At 48.8% G+C, this 21069-nt stretch overlaps 1 protein-coding gene across 6 annotated transcripts in view; it reads right to left on the bottom strand.

Annotated features, from left to right (window-relative positions):
• Positions 1-21069, bottom strand: part of CNTFR (ciliary neurotrophic factor receptor) — a 385394-nt gene that overhangs the window by 23708 nt on the left and 340617 nt on the right. For all 6 annotated transcript variants that reach the window (XM_060280404.2, XM_035100658.3, XM_088653079.1 and 3 more), the window contains 2 exons: positions 12728-12845; positions 9045-9211 (listed from right to left, as the gene is read on the bottom strand). In XM_060280404.2, coding sequence (XP_060136387.2) covers positions 9045-9211; positions 12728-12845 — 285 coding nt within the window. The remainder of the gene's footprint in view (positions 1-9044; positions 9212-12727; positions 12846-21069) is intronic.

Raw genomic sequence — 21069 nt, 5'->3', positions numbered from 1 at the left:
AAAACAAGAGAACCGCCAAGTGCTTTGAAGCCCCGATTCAATGGGCAAAGTCAGCACAGAATCAATGGGGTTGCCAAGGCACCCCAGCGGAGGACGGTGCCGGGAAGAGGACTCCCCCCTCCGCCCTCCTGGCTGGTTGAGCTGATAACCTTTCTGCAGCTTTGGTGACTCACTGCTATCGTTTTCTGCAGCCACGGAGGGCTCGGGCTCTATTCTGCTCAGCTCTGGGGGCCACAAATTTAATGAGCTGGGTGTGTGTGTGCTTGGAGGGGCCGGGCAGAGGTAGAAAGACTTGGTGGAGGTTATGGGTTGAGAAGGTGTAAAAGGAAACAGACTAGAAGCCATCAGTTATGCAACCACCAGATGGTTCTCAGCTTTGGAAAGAGAGGGATCATAGGGTCAGGGGGTAGAGGAAGGCTCTTTCTGCAAGAGGTTCCACTTTGGGGACCTCTGGGCAGTCTTGAACCCAGGCCCCACTCATATGCAACAGAGAAGAACCCACCTCCAATTTCCCTTTTGCAACTATCACTTGGGCATGAGAGGCATGGAGAAAGGGAGTTGACTTAGGCAAACAGAGAAAGAGGGACCCTGGGGTCTCTTATATCCCTGAGGTCTTTGGGGGAGTCACTGTTAGCAGTCCCCCAGGACTCGCATTTATGGCTCAGATCCACCAGGCCCCACCTGGCTGTATTGTGTACCGTGCACCCAATTTTGTGGCACTCCCTTCCGCTTGAGGTCAGACAGCCCCCCTCCCTGTTGAGCCTCTGGTGCCTACTGAATCCTTTTTGTTGTTGTCAGGGCCGTCTTTACCCGGGGGTGAAAGGGGTGCTGTGTACCCAGGTGCCAAATTTTTGGGGTCGCCAAATGTATACCTACTGTATACCAGTCCCTCTTGATCGGCGGCAGTGAAAAGCAATGAAGCAAAAGTCCCTGCCCCCGTCACTCTGTTACTCTGTAGTGTCAAAGATTCCCAACAAGTCAGCAAACAAAAGCTGCTATTTCCGCCGCTGTGTCGTTGTTACAGGTGAGAGATTTTCCTCCCCGCAAAAACAACTTTGGCTTTCCCCCTCTCAACAACTTTGAGTTCGCCCCCCCTAAAAATTTTGGGGTGGCTAAACTAAATTTGGGGGCGCTTGGTGGATCTCTGCACCCGGGGGCACATATGCTAAAGACGGCCCTGGTTGTTGTTGCTGTTCCAGCTGGCATTTTAAACGAAGTCTGGTTTTGTAGCTTTAACAGATTTTCCTCTTCAACGTGGCCATCTGTCATGGAGGCTTTAGCAGAGATCCCCGCATTGCAGGGGGTTGACTAGATGGCCCTTGGGTGTCTTCCAACTCTAAGTTTCAATAATTATACATTTTGCATCCTTTGTACACCTCCTGGGGGCAACTGGCCTGATCCAACAGGATGTTCTTATGCCCTTATGGAAACAGCAGGAGGGGAGGGTGCTGCTTCCGGGCTTCCGGGGGGGGGGGGTTCATCTGGTTGGCCCCTGTGAGAACAGGATGCTGGACTCGTGATGTTCTTAATTCGGAACGTTGCCAAATTATGGTGCCACAAAAGCAGGGCCAGTGGCTGATGGGAGCTGTTGTACAAAACATCTGTTACATCAGAGGAGACATGGCACTGGGAAAACCCAGGGCAGAAAACTTGGGAGGCCGTGGGGAGAAAGGAGGCAGGCAACTGAACAGATTTGTCCGTGGTCCTCTAGGCTCAGCACTGCCCTGGCCTACGAGGAGCTGATGGAGGCAGAATGACAGAGCTCCAAGAGGCAGAACATGGCCTGCTTGCTTTTTATGGCTGCTTAATTGTTGCAACGCTTATCTTATTTATGATTGTAATTGTACGTTACCGCTCTTGAATTTTACAAATAATTTGTAATTGTATGTTATTGCTCTCGAACTTTGCAAATAATTATACAGCTTGCTTCATTTGCAAAACCTATCCCGGTTGCAATTCAGCGGACCGCTTTGCTCTCTCATGCAAGCTGAGGCTTGAAGATTTAGGGCAGCTGTTACCAATGCAATTTGGCTTCAAGCTGGAGCCGTGGCTGTGGCTTCCCACTTGAAGTCCTGGGAACCAGGGTTCTGTACGAAGGAGAAAGATTGTAGCCTCTCCCCTTTCCTCTGGCAGAAGGAAAATCTCTACAGTTCACTGGCATGAAGCCATGAAAGTTAAACTGGGGTATGATTGCAATACAGACCTGCCTCTTCTGCAAGGTTTTTGCCCCATCGATCGCCACAGAAAAGTGCAGTTCAGAAGGTATGGGAGCAGTTTCAACCTTGGGCAGAAAGATATGCATTCCCCCCAAAGAGGATTTGCAACACAAAAGAAGACAAAAAAGGAAGGTAAATCTGCATAAAATTTGCATGTAGAAAATTCTTCCTTAGTCACAATCTCCTTTCTTGTCATTTGAACGCATTGGTTTGAGTCCTCCACTCTGGAGCAGCAGAAAACAAGCTTGTTCCATCTTCCAACATTGAAAGGGGGCTTTCATATCACCTCTCAGTCTCATTGAGTTTCCTGCAATGCAGGGGGTTGGACTAGAAGACCTCAAGAGTCCCTTCCAGCTCTACAATTCTACAATTCCTCTTCTCCAAGCTAAACATGCCCAACTCCCAACTCCCTCAGCCATTCCTTGCAAGGCTTGGTTTCCGGAGCCTTGGCCATCTTGGTTGCCCTCTTCTGCACACCTTCCAGCTTGTCAATATCCTTCTTAACCTGGACTCCAGAAGTGAGTGGTTCAAAGCGCACTTCCGAGATCCAGTGGCCCTCCTGGAACTTGAGAGCAGGCTTGGTTTGTGGGCCAGGAGTCATTCCTCTCCATCCAGAAAAGGGGGAAGGGGAGTGGATGTGCTGAAACTCAAAGTCCAGGTCTTGGGGTGGGGAACAGAAGACATTGACTTCCACTGAAAGGACTCTCTGGGGTCCCGGCATGTCAGGACGGTCATAAATCCAGCCCTGGCTGAGCTGAACAGACCCAAATGACTCCGCAATGGAGCTCCACGTCCGAGGCTGCACATACGGAACCCCAGGATAAGGAAGGCTGTGCCAGCTCAGCAGGGGACCCTGGGATGGGGGAGAAGCTCAAATGCGCCAGCTTTTTCCAGGTGTTTTGCTCCTCCGCAGGTGTCGTTCGCGAGGCGGCCAATGTCTCCCTTGGTATCAGTCCGGTTCTGGTTTTGCAAATCCACATTAATGTGACTATGGTACGGTGAGAGTGGAGGGAGGGGAGGAGAGGGACCAGGTGTGGGGAGAGATTTTGGCAGGTGGGTGTCCGAGACTGGAAGGGCAAGGCACAGGAGGACACAGGTCATATTTGGAAGGGACCACGAGGGTCATCTAATCCCCTGCAATGCAGGAATATTATTCCCCAATGTGGGGCTTGGACCCATGGCCCCGAGATTAAGAGTCTCATGCTCTACCAACTGAGCCAGAGACTGCTGGATGACCCATCTAGGCCAGGATCCTGCTCTCAGCATGGCCAACCAGGAAACCTACAAGTGGGATTCGAACACAAGAGCACCCTTCCAGCAACTGGGATTCGGAAGCCTCACTGTCTCCATCCATGGAGGCAGAGCAGAGCCGTTTTATCTAGGAGCCATCAATGATTTTGTCTAATCTTTGAAAGCCAGTCAAGTTAGTGGCCATCCCTGCCTCCTGTGGCAGTGAGTTCCATAGTTTAACTATGCACTGTGCAACAGCTTTTATCTGTCCCAACTTCCAGCTTCATGGGATGTCCATGACTTCTAGTTTTATGAGACACAGAGAAATATTCTTTCTCTCTTCATTTCCTCCACACTAGGCATCATTTGATAAACTTCTCTTGTCGCTCACTTCTTTTCTAAGCCAAAAGTTAACCTTAACTATTTGAGGCGAACGAATACATGCATCTATGGGGCAGTGTGGAAAAGAGCGCTGTCAGGAAAACCACACTTCTAAAAGGACTAAAGGAAGCTCAGAAGCAGAGTCTCCCCTTTCTTCCTAGAGCAAATGGCTCTTTGCATGCATATTTATAGATTCTTTATCCCACAGATTCAAGGTGACTGGGGAGCAGCGCTGAAACCCTCATCAGACGACCGCCTTGCACGGACAGCTCTCTTTGAAGCAGCAGCCCTAGGATAGGCCTTCCTCCAGCTCCTCCAGCATCACTGTCAGGCAGAAATACTGGCTGCACACTTAGCACTGAGCCACGTTCAAGGTTCTGGCAGTGATTTACAAAGCTCTAGAAGACTTAGGTCCAGGGCATGCCAGCGGTTGCCCAAACACTTCCATCCCAGCTCAATCGCTTAGATCAGGCATCCCCAAACTGTGGCCCTCCAGATGTTTTGGCCTACAACTCCCATGATCCCTAGCTAACAGGACCAGTGGTCAGGGAAGATGGGAACTGTAGTCCAAAACATCTGGAGGGCCAAAGTTTGGGGATGCCTGGCTTAGATCATCTGCTGAAGAAGAACTGCTGGTCGCTCCTCAACTTGGTAAGGCCCATCGGACAACAAGAAATCCAGCCTTTAGTACCGTCGTCCCAGTCTTGTGGAACTCTCTGCCACTGGAGAGTCAGCAGGCAATTGAGAATACATCTTTCTGCAACGGGCAATTTATGTGTGTTTTTAACTTTGATGTGGTTTTAATTGTATGGCTTGTTCCATTTTTTATTTTTGCTGTCAACCGCTTTGATATATTCTTTATGACACATCGGTATACAAGTATCACTATAAGTGATAAATAAATCAACAAATGTAGCAAGTTCAGGGGGCTGGATGCCACCCCTGTCCTGAATGCCCTGCTCCTTCTTTCATGAGTCGGTGCCTGGGAGAGGATCCGTCCCACTGGCTGGAGGGCACTAAAACCTCAAACTATCCCCAGATGTCTCTCTTGGCGCATTAGAGACCCGTCACCTGCGCATCACATGGGGTGTCAGAGGTGGCGTCCGCCCTAAACGCCTTTTGATATGCAGAATAATTAGCTGGGCCAGGATGCTGCATTTTAATGCTGTGCGTTCTCTTCCCACAATTCGCCCAAGGCCCCCATTAGAAAAGCATGGGGGGGGGCGAAGTGTGCGTTCTCTCAATGCGCTCGTTGTCCCCCCCCCCCGGCCTTCTCTCCTTTGCAACCAGAACGCAAACACCATCTGTCAAGGCGTTGCGAGCCATTAGAGCTCCTGAAAAGCAACTCAGGATCCATCGACGTGGCTCGGCTTTCCACCGGGCCCAGGTACGCTCCGTGTGCTCTGCAGAGCAGCAGCCAAGACCTCCCTCGGTCGCATTTGCAACACTCAGACAAAATCCCCTGAGCTGCTTCTCACTCAGAGCATGTGGAACCCAACAAAGTTGTCCCGGCGAATCCTGGCACGCTGACCCAAGTTTAGGAGCACTTCAGTGAGCGAGTTCGGGGCTCAATCTATCCGTTTCTGCAGTATTCTCCATTAACTACCCTGTATTTCCGTGTATAAGACTACCGGTAGGTTTTTTTAAACAGAAAAATAATGTTTAAAATTGGGGGTCATTGTACACATGGGTAGTGCCTAGGGGGGACCCAGGTGGCGCTGTGGGTTAAACCACTGAGCCTAGGGCTTGCTGATCAGAAGGTCAGCGGTTCGAATCCCTGTGACGGGCTGAGCTCCCATTGCTTGGTCCCAGCTCCTGCCAACCTAGCAGTTCGAAAGCACGTCAAAATGCAAGTAGATAAATAGGAACCACTACAGCGGGAAGGTAAACGGCGTTTCCATGTGCTGCTCTGGTTTGCCAGAAGTGGCTTTGTCATGCTGGCCACATGACCTGGAAGCTATACACTGGCTCCCTCGGCCAATAATGCGAGATGAGTGCCGCAACCCCAGAGTCGGTCACGACTGGACCTAATGGTCAGGGGTCCCTTTACCTTTAGTGCCTAGGGGGGATGTGGTATTGGTTGGCACTGCAAGCCAGAGATGATTTGTAGTGTGTTATTGGTGTCTGTGCCAAGGGGTGGCATTGACTGGGTGTTGCTGTGGCAATTGGGTGGGCAATAGGCTGCTTCTGCTGGCAAGGGGACAGACGTTAGGAGGTTTTTGCGATGTGCATAAGTGAGTTTTTTCTGGCAACCCCCCCCCCCCCAAAAGCTCAACAACTATGGCCAATCCCCCCCATTTTCTAAATTTTTAGTCCTCAAAACTAGGGGGCATCGTATACATGGGGGGCGTGTTATACACGGAAAAGTACGCTATTTTCATGGCTGTCCTGGGCGGGCTTTGCCAAGCAGGCTCAGAAGGGAAGAAAAATCAGGAACAAAGCCGAGCTCACTTTCCTCCTGTGGAGGTCTCTGGGCAGGTTCAAAGCCCCACTAAGCCACAAAACCCCTTGGGAGACTCTGGGAGGGTCCCTCGCTCTTGACCTGGCCCGCCGGGTTGTTGTGAAGATAAAAACACGTTGATGGGCGCAGTGGTGGTGGGGAACCCTGCATGGTTCTCTGAGCTCTTGGGAAGTTGGGCGGGCTCTCACTCCCTTTCCCTATCACGCTCCCAGTGTCTACAGAATTGTAGAGTCGGAAGGGGTCCCAAGGGACATCTAGACCAACCCCCAGAGAGTGGTGATGCCGTGCTGCGGAAATCCACCAGCTCGCAGAGAGTCTGGAGAGTCGCTCTATAAGGGAGCTGAACGGTGAAGAGGGAGAGAGATTCCATTTGCCATCGGGGGGGGGGGGGCTGGCTGGTCTCACCTGTGCTGCCCCACCTCCAGCCCAAGGAGCCTTCAGAAGGGAGTTGCTGTCACAGACTTTAGAGGAATGTGCATTTTAATGCACTGAATAGAGGATTTTGAGTCATGGGTGGGTGTGCATGAACTTAACGCTGTGTAAGTTTATTTTTTGGCTGCTATTCTGTTAATGTGGTTAATATTGTTTTATTGGTTATAAATGCTGCACTGCTTTGTTAATCGTATAGCAATGACTTTTGCTTTAATTGTGACGTGCGGCTTAATTTTTTAGTTGTTGCTTTGTTAACAGTGTTTTATAGATTGTAACTGTTTCACTGATGTTTTGTTGATTATTCGATAGGACTCTTGCAGCGTTTGCGATGTTTCACGACGCTCTACCATGTTATTGTCATTTATTGCTTGCAAGCCGCTTTGGGATTCACTTGAATGAAAAGCAGCTTAGAAATATAATAAATCAAATCAAAACATCCTCTTGGAAAAACTTGCCATTGCATAGCTTCTGAATCTTTTCTTGCGCAACTCGCACCAAATACCTTTCAAACAGCATGTGATGCAGCAGCTGTCCTTGATTATCCCTGCATTCCCTGATGCTCTTGGGGGAACGACTTAGATCCTGGTTGATGAGAGCCTGCACTGCTTTTGCACATTTCACTACACTGTGATGCTTATCGTAACTCAAAATGCGGTGGCAAGCAGGATTCTGAGGTTTGCCACTCTGGCGCTTTTCTTAATTCTCTCCTTCCGAATCCGGGACCCTCGTTCCGTTCTGATCGTTTGCCCAGCTGCCTAGAGAAAAGCCTTCCTTCTTCGCCTGCCCTCCGTTTCCTCAGAGCAAACAGCAATCCTGAGCTCACCGGGTCCCTTTCTGCCGTCCTGGCAAAGAGCCCACCGTGGGTCTCTCTGCCTCTGTCTGCTCAGAAGGCATCATTAAGCAAGCGATTCTGGCGGGACGGTGAGCGGAGCGGAAGGCCGAACACGTCGGACAAACAGCGCATATTTCTGCCGCCATTTAAAATGGAAATGTGCCACGACTCCATGCAGCTGGCAGATCGTCCCTGTTGGTGTGCAGCTGCAGCGGAGATCAAAGGAACCCGTCTCTCATTTTCCAGGCGATTGAGTGCTCTTCCTCCATCTTACTGGCGGGGAAGGAAATGTTCTGCCAGATATTCCAAGCAGGGAGCCTCCTCCAAGCCAGAGGAGGCTGGCTCATCTCCTGGGGACCTTTAAGTCTGGAGGATCCTCCCCATCCCATCCCTCGTACTGGGTGGTCTAGCAAATGAAAGGCTAGGAAGACACCGAGACAGGATGCCACCATCTATTTATTCAGTTTATATCCCATTTTTCCTCCAGGGAACTGGGACACAGGTTTGCACCCTCTCCCCATTTTATCCCCACAACAAACCTGTGGGGTAGGCTAGGCTCAAGGGCAGGGACTGGCTCCCAAGGTCACACCCAGGGGGCTTCATGGCAGAGTTTTAGTCCAGCGCTCTAACCACTACACTTCACTGCCATCAGAGAAGTAGAAAGCAGCCAGGCTGTCAGGGGACACCTGCTGGGTGAGAACGGAAGCTGCATTTCTCACAGGAAGTATGTTATTGCCGCTGGAAACAATCTAGAACTATGACACTTGGTTATAGGGGAAGGTTCAAGCCAAGTTTCTGCCCTGAAGCGTTGCCTTGGGAAAGGTGCTTTCTGTAAAATGGGCAGAGGGAGGGATACTAGCAACCCACCTCCAAGAGTGGCTGTTGCAAGAAGGAATCTTCCTTGGAGGTTTACAAGCACAGGTCGGATGGCCATCTGTCAGGGATTCTTTATCTGGGATTCCTGCATTCCAGGGGGTTGGACTAGATAGCCACTGGGGGTCCCTTCCAACTCTAGAATTCTATGATTTTTTAAATCCAGTTCAGACTTGTAAACCACCTTGTGATCTTTGCATGTAAGGACACACACACACACACACACACACACACACACACACACACACACTATTCCCTCGCTTTCCATTCACCAAGTGATTTAAACTGTACCTCATAATACGGTATGTATATATTTGGTCCAATGTACAACATATTTTTGGCCCGTATTCCGATCAATACTGTATCAAGCACATATATCTGTGTGTAGTAGGTGTGTGCAATATATATTTTGAAGTATAAACAGATAAAATGAAATTATTAATTTGTTGGAATTCGCCCAGAGTGGGTGAGACAACCTGGTCAGATGGGCAGCAAACAAACAAACAAACAAACAAACAAGTAAGTAAATATTAACAATAACAGATTGCAAAGCATTTTGCAAACGCAAAAGTGTGACGCCTTTCCCACGGTGGTTGCCGGGACCGGCCGCCCTATTTACCTATCGCAAACTCGTCGAAAGAGATGGAGGTGGAACTGCTGCCCAGAGCGTTTGTGACCGTCAAAGTCACCTTGTACTTCTTGGGGGAGAAAAGGCGAAGGTACCGGATGTAGCACCGGTTCTTGAGGGACACGTCCATATCGCACACAATCTCCTTGGAGTCGTGTCTGGAGAAAGAGAAGAGCAGAGAAGGAGGCTTGAGATGACGCAGGGAGGAAAGTCTGGGAGGAGCCCTAGGGCTCTGGCGTGGGCGATCTGCTCCTTACCGCTACTTTCCCCAAATAACCACAGTTCAAAACCACATTGATATAAGGAAATACCATTTTACCCTCCACCAGGTAGGAAATACACCCTCCTTTGTTACTTCTGAAACCAGATTATATCCCATTTAAATCATGGTGAAAGGTTAGCCATGACTTAACTTAACTGACACCCTGTTCCATTTCAAGGGGAACGAAACACAGCTTGTTTCATCTACCTCCCACTTGTAGTAATTCCTTAGGAGTCTCAGGCAGAAGCTTTGAGAAATGCCTCTGTTTGCTTGAAATGCAGAAAAGTTGCAGCACAGAGGGCAAGAGATGTTGGCCAACTAGAGAACTGAGGCCTTGGAGAGCAGCTGCCAATCACAGCATCATGGAATGGTAGAGTTGGAAGGGGTTCCAAAGGGTCCTCTAGTCCACCCCCTGCAATGTAGGAATCCCGGACAGTTGACTATCCAACCTTTGCCTAAAAACCTCCAATGAAGGTGACAAGACTGAGATGAACAGATAAAAATGCCAGCTTCGTATATTCGTAGAAAGTGGCCGGCTTGGGGTTTCATATGAGGGCCCATATTCAGGGCTGAATTTCAAGTCTGAGATTTCACACCCTCCCTGTAGTAGCTATTCAAAGGAAGGAGTAAAATTCTGCACATGCTCAGAGACATCCTCCATTATTTCCAACCTGATGGTTCAAGAGTTGGAGGAAAGCCTGGCTCAAACTTCGGGTTGCAGCAAAATATCAGGAATGATATTTTGGATTGCGGGGTGCAAAGATGGAGGTTTGGAAGAGAAGGGGAAAGTTCAGATGAAAGCATCATGTTTTCTCCAACCTTGAATGTGTACATCATGTTGACCCTGTCAACTCTCACAAGAACAGGCACCAGAGTCCTTGTTTATCAAGGAAACAGGCTTCGGGCTGCTGTCCTGGAAATAGAATTTATGTTTTCACCCTCCTCATAATCAGACCTTCTTTTTTTTTAAAGCCCTTCACAAGGAGAGCAAGGCGGTGACTGTTGTTCAGTACAAATAACGGTGGACACAGTCAAGATCCTGACATGTGAGAGGAAATCTCCGCATCAGCACTTCCCACCAGATTTCACCTAAAGTGAAATTCCAAGCCGTGTCTGGAAGTTCCAGTTCAGGCCAAAGAACAGGAGGATCTGGAAGGAAGCAAATAATTTTGATGAAGCTAGCTAAATTATTTGGGGATAGCGCGCCTCTAAAACTGTAGAAAGGGAGTATTTCTTCACATGACGGTAACTTGCGGCATTCACTGTTGCGAGGGGTGATGTGTGCTGCATTAATTCAGAGCAAGTCAATCTACCAGCCACAGCCCTGCTTGACCATCAAAGGACAGGATCCTTCCTCAACTCACTGACCAAACGCTCCAGCACACTGCAGGAGAGGTTATTATGGCAAGCCGGAAGACTTTGATTCCCCCCTCCCCCAAAGGCAACAATGAGCTGTGCCCACCCAATTTCTCCTCTTCTACAAAATTCGCAAAGGATCAGGAGTCCTGTCTCACTCAGGGGTGGCCTGCAGCTCAGCGACAGAGCACATTGCTATCTCTTCCCCATACTATCTTTGAGAATTGGTCCCCACAGCACGATTAAGGAAGATTTAGGCCTCCGAGAGCATAGGACTGGTGAAGTAATATATGCGGTTACAAAGGCATTTTGCAGCAAACATGTTTTGATAAAGTGGTTTAGAAGCAAGACACTACCTGGACTCTCATCTAATATTGATCGGTTATTTATATATACGTTGCTGTATATTTCTCCCATACTTTGGGACCGTGGTACGCTTATGGATTGTTTTAATGGGTGCTGTATACCCAGGTGTTTGCCTGAATCTTTTCCAATTGTGCTTTCTCCTTATCATTTTTATATAATTGAGGGCTTGTGTTTGTGCTCTGCGGGAAGCTGTTTACGGTGTGTGGGATCACTGCTCTATCTAGCTGGGCATCGGCAACACCTCCTGGAAGTGGCTCCCCGGTGTCCCCTGGACACCCGGGGTGGCCTGCATCCCCCCTTCGCTACGCCCCTACTGGGGCCATGGCCCTCCCAGTCCCCCATGCTATGCTGGTTGGGGCTGAGGGGGGCTGGAGTCTTAGCAATATCCAACACGCAATTGGCAGATTCCCGGAGGGAAGGGCTGTCCACAGCCACTAACCAAGACGGCCATACTCTGCCCCCACCGTTGGAGGCAGCGAGGCTTCCCAATCCCAGTTGCCGGAAACTGCAGGAAGGGAGAGGGCTCTTGTGCTCGGATCCTGTTTGCAGGCTTCTCACGAGCATCTGGTTGGCCACTGCGAGAAGAGGAGGCCAGACCAGATGGGCCATTGGCCTCATCCACCAGGCTCTTCTGATGTATTGAATGTCTGGAACACCACAGGTTCCCCCTCGGATTAACTGCTGGGATAGCTCAGTCGATAAGAGCATGAGGCTCTTAATCTCAGGGTTGTGGGTTTGAGCTTCACGCTGGGCATTGCAGGGGGCTGTCCCTTCCAACTCTACAATTCCACAATTCCATCCAGGTGGCGCTGTGGGCTAAACCACTGAGCCTAGGGTTTGCCGATCAGAAGGTCGGCGGTTCGAATCCCTGCAACGGGGTGAGCTCCCGTTGTTCAGTCCCTGTTCCTGCCAACCTAGCAGTTGGAAAGCACATCAAAGTGCAAGTAGATAAATAGGTATTGCGCCAAGCGGGAAGGTAAACGGTGTTTCTGTGCGCTGCTCTGGTTTGCCAGAAGCGGCTTAGTCATGCTGGCCACATGACCAGGAAGCTATACGCCGGCTCCCTCAGCCAATAATGCGAGATGAGCACGCAACCCCAGAGTCGGTCACGACTGGACCTAACGGTCAGGGGTCCCTTTTACCTTAATGTTTAATAGATTGTTCTATTTTGGTGTTCTGTTGGAAGCCGCCCAAAGTGGCAGGGAAACCCAGCAAGATGGACGGGGTATAAATAATAAATTATTATTATTATTATATTATCACTGGATCATCAAGTTGAATTAAAGAAACTACAGGGGGTGTGGGTGTAACACAGGCATCCCCCAACTCGGCCCTCCAGCTGTTTTGGGACTACACTTCCCATCATCCCTGACCTATGAACGTGCAACCAGAGTCGGTCACGACTTGACCTAATGGTCAGGGGTCCCTTTACCTTTATCTCTGTCCTAAACACTCTGTTTAGAGGTTCAAAAGCTAGATAAAATTCCAGTCAAAGCAGCTGGGAAAGGGGCGCAAATGCCTGTGGAATGATCTCAGGTGGCTGCCTTCAAGGTGATGTTTGTGAAAGCAGCCAGGCCATTCAAGGTAGCATGCACCCTAGTCCTGTGTTTTCCTTCTGGGAAGGCTCCCCCCCACACCCCACAAAGGAATGCCTTCCCCCCCCCGAGGCCCCCCTTCCCTCCCTACTCACATTACGGTGATGTTGAAGGTGTCTGGAATATACGTTGGGATGGGCAGGTGCCAACTGCAGTAGAAGCCGCTGGGGTAATTGTTCGACCGGCACATCAATGCGGGCTCCTTGGGCGGCGCTGTTAGGAAAGAGAAAGGAGGGGTCAATCCGGGTTCTCTTTGCTGCAATCCGAGTTGGAACGCTGTTCTGGATGCAGAACGAAGGAGGGGCAAGGAATCCAGATTGAACCCTGGAAAGCACTTTGGACCCAATGCATTGTAAATGCACATGAAAAGAACATGTCTAACAGACAGAATGTCAACAGGCGAAACTCCCCGATGATTGTATTTCCATACCAGAAAAAGCTTAATCTTTCCCCGCTTTTGTAGAAACTTCCTGCCTGCAGTTCTTCAATGCCCAAGAGCCCTGGTTTGCCCCAGGGACAACCCTCAGCCCTTCAGGTGCCATTTAGCTGTGAACCTGTCCTTTTGTTTTTAGGTCTGTGAATGGTTGCTCTCAGGCTGGCACAACCAAGCCTGGCGTTGCAGAAGTTCTGCATCCGAAACGGCGGATCGCCATTTGCTCTGATTCAACAGTAAAACAAGGGTTTGTCTGGGAAACACACAAACAAACAATCAGACATTGAGCTTTATAAGCACAGACCTGTGTCTGGAAAGTGGGGCATAAAATGAAGCCCTAGGAGGGGCGGGGGGGGGGCAGGGGCTCTGGAAGTGCAAATGATTACCAGACTTCAAAAAGCAGGTATCACCACCAGGTCAAGTCCACCAATTTTCTTGAATTAATTAAACCAACTGGTTTTAATTGGATTTAGAATAAATGTGCAATCCATTGGTACTGTTCCGAATTTGACTGTGCTATTACCTTCCTAGTGGGTCGTGCAAACTTCTATTTCGTCCTGCTGGCCACATGACCCGGAAAGCTGTCTTTGGGCAAATGCCGGCTCCCTTGGCCTGAAAGCGAGATGAGCGCCACAACCCCAGAGTTGCCTTTGACTGGACTTAACCACCCAGGGCTCATTTGCCATTTGTTTTTACACTCATTGATGACACTCAGACTTCACTCATTGACCGAGAACCTGAAAGGCAGGCGCCAACTCACGTCTTGCAAAGCGATTGCTTCAAGATTGCCTGCACCTTTGTCTCTGCAACCTTTGCAACCGTTTTGTGGCAGCCGACTCCATAAGTCAGAGATGGGTCCCGGGAAGAAGTTTGTCCACCCTGAATCGACAGCCCCTCCATTTCACTGGCTAACCCGTGAGATCCAGCATTAGGAAAGGGAGGGGAATGGTTCTCTCTGTCCCCCCTCTCCGTAACGGCACAGATTTGCTGAATTTAAGGTCATGAGGGACTCATCTATTGCCGTCCTGTAGAACATGGGGTGCTAAAGCACCTCCAGTAATTACAAGCATATATCAAGCCTCCACATTAGCCCCCTGCAGGGCTTGTCGCAGGACAGAATCCTACACAAGTACAGCTTTCATCTCGGTGAAAAGAAGCATCTCAGGCCCCTCCACTCAGGACCACGGGTATCTAGCAGCCCATCAGAGACCAAGCGCTGCCTGTCCCAGATCACAAGAGGTAAAAAGGGCACCTCTAAACTCAGCTCCCTTCAGCCAGCCTCTCTCCTCCTTCAGACACACATTCCAACTTTTTATTATTTATATGTATAGATTTTTTTAAAAGCATGTGGCTATGATATCCCTTGTTTAGCTCGCAACAGCTCTGCTCTAAAGGGAGGTCCTTCTTCATGCAGTGCATAGTTAAAACTGTGGAACTCACTGCCACTGGAAGCAGCGATGGCCACCAACCTGGACGGCTTTAAAAGAGGACTGGGCAAATTCATGGAGGAGGAGAGGGCTATCAAAGTCTACTAGCCAGGATGGCTCTGCTCCGCCTCCACAGCTGGAGGCAGCAATGCTTCTGACAACCAGTTGCTTGAAACCATGGGAGGGAGGGAGGGCTCTTGTGCTCGGATCCTGCTTGTGGTATGATGATGATGATGATGATTATAATGATGAAGCACCACTCTGCAAAAAGATATAGCCTTATGGTAACTGAGCATGCTCAGTAGTCGTGGAATTCTGCATGCAAGGTGGAAAAAAATTAGAAAAGGATCAGGATTGTAGGGCAGGTTTGCAAAAAGAAGAGCAGGGCGCTTTCTCTGTGTGAGTGGCTGGCATGATTCCTGTTAGGAGTGTTTCCTTGCAAGTCCCCCTGGCTCATTCGTAATCTCTTTCCAGCAGGAATAGGGCAAGGGGCAGGCCACATGCAAGGGCAGCTGTTTCTTCTTACTGCTTCCCTCTGCTTAACAAAATTTATATTCCGCTCGCTTGGAAGAAAACCTCCAAGCAGTTTACAAAAAATATAAAAGGGAAACCTTAAAATTATGGATAAGAGACGAGTTAAAAGCAGGTGTTTACAAATGTAGTCAAAAGATGATTAACAGCAGCAACAGCTGAAAAGAAATGACGCACGTTTAACTTCTAAATGTTTGCCTCCCTGGTGTCAATAGACAGGGAGTTCCAAAGTTTGTTTTAGAAATGCAAAATGCAGCAGCTGTGGGCAGTGGCGATTGCTGGGATGAGATCATTTGTGGAGGGGCAAATTATCTCTTTCCTCCACTGAGGCACTCCCAAAGGAGCCCCCCGCCCCTCGGCTACCACCGACCGGAAATTTCTCATTGTCGCCAAGTTCGGTTCATCCTCTTAGAAGCCTTTTATGTAATTATTCTTTTCACAATTTTGTAAGGCACCATCTAATTTGATACTACTCAGACCAGGGAGGATTGAAAGCATTAATATAGATTTAATATCACTATATATCAGAACTGCATTCATCTTAAATTAGACCCATAGATCACCAATATCACCTATTTCCTATATTGCAAAATATAATTTCTGCTATGTATTAAATTCAGGCTTATATATAAACGGATTCTTGCCGGAAAAATTCAAAGATTAAGATTATCACTGAATGTATCTCAAACAGTTAGAAAATTGGATAATAACAAATTACTTTTAATTTGTAGAGGGCCTTTCTGTCTTATTCATCCATAATGACACGGAGAGGAATCTCAGGCGGGGAGCTTGTTCCATTTCCAAGCCATTAACTATTCCATAAAGCGTTCGTCAAGCCTACGACCCCCATCTATGCAATTTGCCGGCTAATATCAGGAACTTATCGTCCTTTCCTTTTATCTTCCTGCAACAGGTTAATCATCATAGGAGAGAGGATTTCACAGTGCTTAAACCTGGAAATTTTTTTTTGGTCTGGAACTGCCTCACCATCTTCTAATGTTTTTTGAACTAAAAAGGGCAAAATTTTGCAAGACCCATTCGCTCAATTTGGTTGCTTGGTCCCTGCCTGAAGAGGCTTCGTCCGAGAACAGGTTGAAGAGGTGTCTTGAATGGATCCCAAGGTATCGGAATGGAACCCACCACTTCAGGCTACAGGTGTGGTGTGCTGTTTTCAAACATCATCATCATCATCATCATCAATTGAATTTATATATTGCCCTATACACGGAGGTCTCAGGGCGGTTCACAAAACTACATCAAAATAAAAAACCACAAAATATATAATAAAAATATTAAAATGTCCATCTCTGAAAGTAAAAATAAAATTAAAATGGCACAGTCTGCTCCCTGTTATACCATCTGTCTTCTGGCAAGGAGGTTGCTTGTTTGTTTGTTTTCATCAGTCAATGATGCTTTAGTTGAGATTCCTGCATTGCAGGGGGTTGGACTAGAGGACCCTTGGTGTCCCCTACAACCCTATGATTCTATAATATTCAAAGAGCGCACCCTGCAGTCTGAATTGGCACCTTTTTATTTGTTGCATTTACACCCCGCCTTTTCCTCCAAGGAGCTCAAGGCTGCATACATGGCTCTCTCCCTCCTCTCATTTAATCTTCACAACAACCCTGTGGGGTAGGATAGGCTGAGAAGCAGTGCCTGGCCCAGGGTCACCAGTGAGATCCATGGCCGAGTATTTGAAGCCTGATCTCCCAGATCCTAGTCTGGCACTCTAACCACTACGCCACACTGCCTCTCATTGAGCATCTCATTTATCCACAGACAGAGCACAGGCTAGTGCTCAGGGTCTCTCCACCGGCACCCTGGGAGTCTGAAGCCCACCCCCCCTTGGACTGAAAGCAGAGAATTTGGTATGAGTTACTGAATTCAGAATTTGTAAAAAATGCCATTTTGATTTAAGAGATTGTAAAGATGCCTTTTGCTCACACTCGGTGTAGCTCCATTAAAACCGAGAATTACAGCTTTTAATTTCAGAGATGTTAAAAGTGCTTCGGGAACACTCAGCTACAACAGGGACTCAAAATGTTCGACGGGCCTGTTTTAGGAATACAGCCATACCTCGGTTTAAGTACGCTTCGGTTTGAGTACTTTCAGATTAAGTACTCCGCGGACCCATCTGGAACGGATTAATCCACTTTCCATTACTTTCAACGGGAAAGTTTGCTTTGGGTTAAGTACGCTTCAGTTTAAGTACTCCGCGGACCGTCTGGAACGGATTAATCCACTTTCCATTACTTTCAATGGGAAAGTTTGCTTCAGGTTAAGTACGCTTCAGGTTAAGTACAGACTTCCGGAACCAATTGTGTACTTAAACCGGGGTACCACTGTATAAGGAGAACCTGCTGGATCAGACCAGTGGCCCCTTTAGTCCAGCATCTTGTTCTCACAGGGGCCAACCAGGTGTCCCCAAGGGAAGCCCGAAAGTAGGATTTGAACACAAGGGCCCCCTCTCCCCATCCTGTGGCTTCCAGCAACTGGGACTCAGAAGCGTTGCTGGCAGAACCCCAGACCCTTCTCCCCAGACATGCCCAGGGCGCTCTCCTCCGAGGCGGGCTTGGGGAGACCTGGCGGTCTGGTCCTTGGCAGGCCTTGCCAGAGAGCAGCGCATCGATAAGCGATGAGCTCGATTTGCAAAAATCACCCGAGCTTTCTGGTAAGAAGAGTTAAAAATAACTGGCAACCTTGTGACTTTGAAGGCAGCCTCTGGCCATGACAGCTTAAAATTCCAAATAAGCCTCAGAGTCTGTTTTATTCTATTACGGAGACTGACACAGATGTTAAATTCCTTAAAAAGACTCCAGGTCCTTTAATTAATTTAAAGCCCCAAACTAATGAATGGATTTACTTGCAAATTCCCAGAAAATCCATTTTGCATGCAAGGACTAAGTGCCTCTATGTTTGGGGAGGAGCAGACAGACGGGAGCAGCGGAATTAAGTGCAAGATAAAACTCGCAGAAGCAGCAGCTATCTATCGATGGGTTTGGAGACTGCTGCCTCCACAGAAATCTGAACCGGGGATCCTTTGACAGAGCCTTCCAATTCCTGGCAGGTGACTGGGTTTGAGTGAAGCCTGCCTTCGCTTAGGAACAAGGCAATTAGCACTTTCTTAAGAGGGTGCCAGCTCTGGAGGAAAGTGTCTGCTCCAGATGGGCTTCTAGACAACAACCCTCTCCTCATCCACCACCACACTTATTCTTTTTAGGAGCTGTCATGCTTGTCCCAGAGCTTAGGAGAGATGAAGGATGATGTTGTTCCCTGAATCAAGGTCTGATGAAGAGTTATGGGAAAGTCAAATACTTGCATATTCTTCCCCCCCCCCCCCGGCTCTGGAGATCTCTTTTTGCATTCTTGACAGCGAGATAAATAACAACGCCCAGATCACAACTTCCATATTCAGGGGACGTTGTGTGCAAAGAGTTGGGGGCTAGATTTCAGAAAGTCGATTCCTAGATTTGCAGGATTTCCGGACTCCTGTGCCCTCCCATCAGATGTCAAGGAAATAAACAACTATCTGACTTTCAGAAGACATCTGAAGGCAGTCTTGTTTAGGGAAGTTTTTAATGTTTGAAATCTTATTCTGTTTTTAATGTTCTGTTGAAAGCCCCCAGAGTGGCTGGGGATACCCACCCAGATGGGCAGGGTAGAAATAATAATAATAATAATAATAATAATAATAATAATAATAATAATTACTACTACTAAAGGTAAAGGACCCTGACCATTAGGTCCAGTCGTGACCAACTCTGGGGTTGCGCGCTCATCTCGCATTATTGGCCGAGGGAGCCGGCGTATAGCTTCCAGGTCATGTGGGCAGCATGACAAAGCCGCTTCTGGCAAACCAGAGCAGCACATGGAAACGCCGTTTACCTTCCCGCTGTAGCGGTTCCTATTTATCTACTTGCACTTTGACGTGCTTTTGAACTGCTAGGTTGGCAGGAGCTGGGACCAAGCAACAGGAGCTCACCCCGTCACAGGGATTCGAACTGCCGACCTTCGATCAGCAAGCCCTAGGCTCAGTGGTTTAACCCACAGCGCCACCTGGGTCCCCAATTACTACTACTACTACTACAACTACTTTAATAGGAAAGACTTTCCAATCACTGCTTCACCATGCTGGGAAAAGCTGCATAGTTCCTGCTCCACTTCTGCCTATTGCACAGCTATGAAATAGACAGGGACTTTGCCTTAGATTTTTTTTATTGGTGACCCTACAAGTCCTGCGCTTACTCAACAGTGACATGAGTTGACTTCAGTCAACTGTGTGATGCAGCAGCAAAAAAGGCCAACACTATTCCAGGCTGCGTCGACAGAAGTCAGGTGTCCAGGTCAAGGGAAGTCCTATTCTGCCATAGTCAGACCCTAGCTGGAATACTGTGTCCATTTCTGGATGCAACAATTTAAGAAGAACATTGACAAGCTGGAAGGTGTGCAGAGGAGGGCAGTCAAGATGATCCAGGGTCTGGAAACCAAGCCTGATGAAGATCGGTTAAGGGAGCTGGGTATGTTTAGCCTGGAAACTGAGAGAAGCCCCATCTTCAACTATCTCAAGGGCTGTCACATGGAAGATGGAGTAAGCTTGTTTTCTCCTGCTCTGGAAGGTGTTAGGAGAGAAGGAGAAAACCAATTCTGTGGCTCACGGTTCAGACCACCTGCTCTTGCTTCCGTCCAAGAAGGAAAAGGGAGCGCTGGGGGGAGAATCCCAGGGCAAGGTAAAAAAAATGGTAAAGGACCCCTGGACGGTTAAGTCCAGTCAAAAGCAACTATGGGGTTGCGGTACTCATCTTGCTTTCAGGCCAAGGGAGCCGGTGTTTGTCCGCAGACAGCTTTCCAGGTCATGTGGCCAGCAGGACTAAACTGCTTCTGGTGCAACGGAACTCTGTGACGGAAACCAGAGTGCACGGAAATGCCATTTGCTTTCTCGCCGCAATGCAACCTATTTATCTACTTGCACTGGCGTGCTTTCGAACTGCTAGGTTGGCAGGAGCTGGGACAGAGCAACCGGGAGCTCACCCGTTGTGCGGATTTGAACCGGCAACCTTCTGATCGGCAAACGCAAGAGGCTCAGTGGTTTAGACCCCAGCGCCACCCACCCCTCTCATCCCAGGGCAAAGGCAGATTGCTGCAACATCCTCCCTGCCTCCAGGAAGACCCTATCAGCTCATCAAACAGGAGGGTGAAGCAGCTGCAGAACTGGGCTCTGTGGGTGCTAGCAGAGGCAGAAGAGGGAGACATCACCCAGAGGAGCTCCTTCCCCCACCTGGAATGGGTGCTAAGCTGTGTGCTAAGCCTCTCTCCCCCCCTCCTCGCTCACTTGGGAACCTCTGCTCTCTTCATTAGTTCTCATCAGATCAGCTGTGTTTCCTGCATCAAAGCGGGTTGGACGAGACTTCTATTACCAGCTCCTGGAGAGCTGCTGCTATCAGAGCAGGCGATTTGGGGCTAGATAGACATGTGGTCTGGCAAGGTAGCATCCTTTGTCACTGAGAGATAGGTTTGACCCCGAGACCAGCACTGAAGCACCTTACAAGCCCTCACCCATTTGCACGGCAATTTATCTCAAAATCTGAGCTGCCAAATAGAGGGGGTGCATTGCTTAAAATCTAAGAGAGAGAGAGAGAGAGAGAGAGAGAGAGAGAGAGAGAGAGAGAGAGAGAGGGAGGGAGGGAGGGAGAGAGGGAGAGAGAGAGAGAGAGAGAGAGAGAGATGTGCATCTTCCCCCCTGCCTTAATCATTTCACTCCCTACTCTAGTATGAGGCAAGCATCTCTGCTAATGGCTATTTCAGCCTTCAGACACCAGACGAAGGCCAGAGACAGGATAATGAGTCAGACAGAGAGATTATTCAAACAGACCCGGAGCAAATTCTGGAGAGGGAGAGAGAGAGAGAGAGAGAGAGAGAGAGAGAGAGAGAGAGAGAGAGAGAGAGAGAGAGAGAGAGAGAGAGAGAAACAGGAACAGTGAGGCAAGAGTCTCCTGCTACAGGTGTTCTGCAACAGCCCCTCCAATCCCCCCCCTTGCAGGATAGATGG

Source organism: Zootoca vivipara, chromosome 10 (assembly GCF_965207765.1).
Source record: "Zootoca vivipara chromosome 10, rZooViv2.hap1.1, whole genome shotgun sequence".
Taxonomy (NCBI): Eukaryota; Metazoa; Chordata; class Lepidosauria; order Squamata; family Lacertidae; genus Zootoca; species Zootoca vivipara.
Note: the sequence above shows the minus strand (reverse complement) of the source record. Positions and strands in the feature narration are given on the sequence as shown.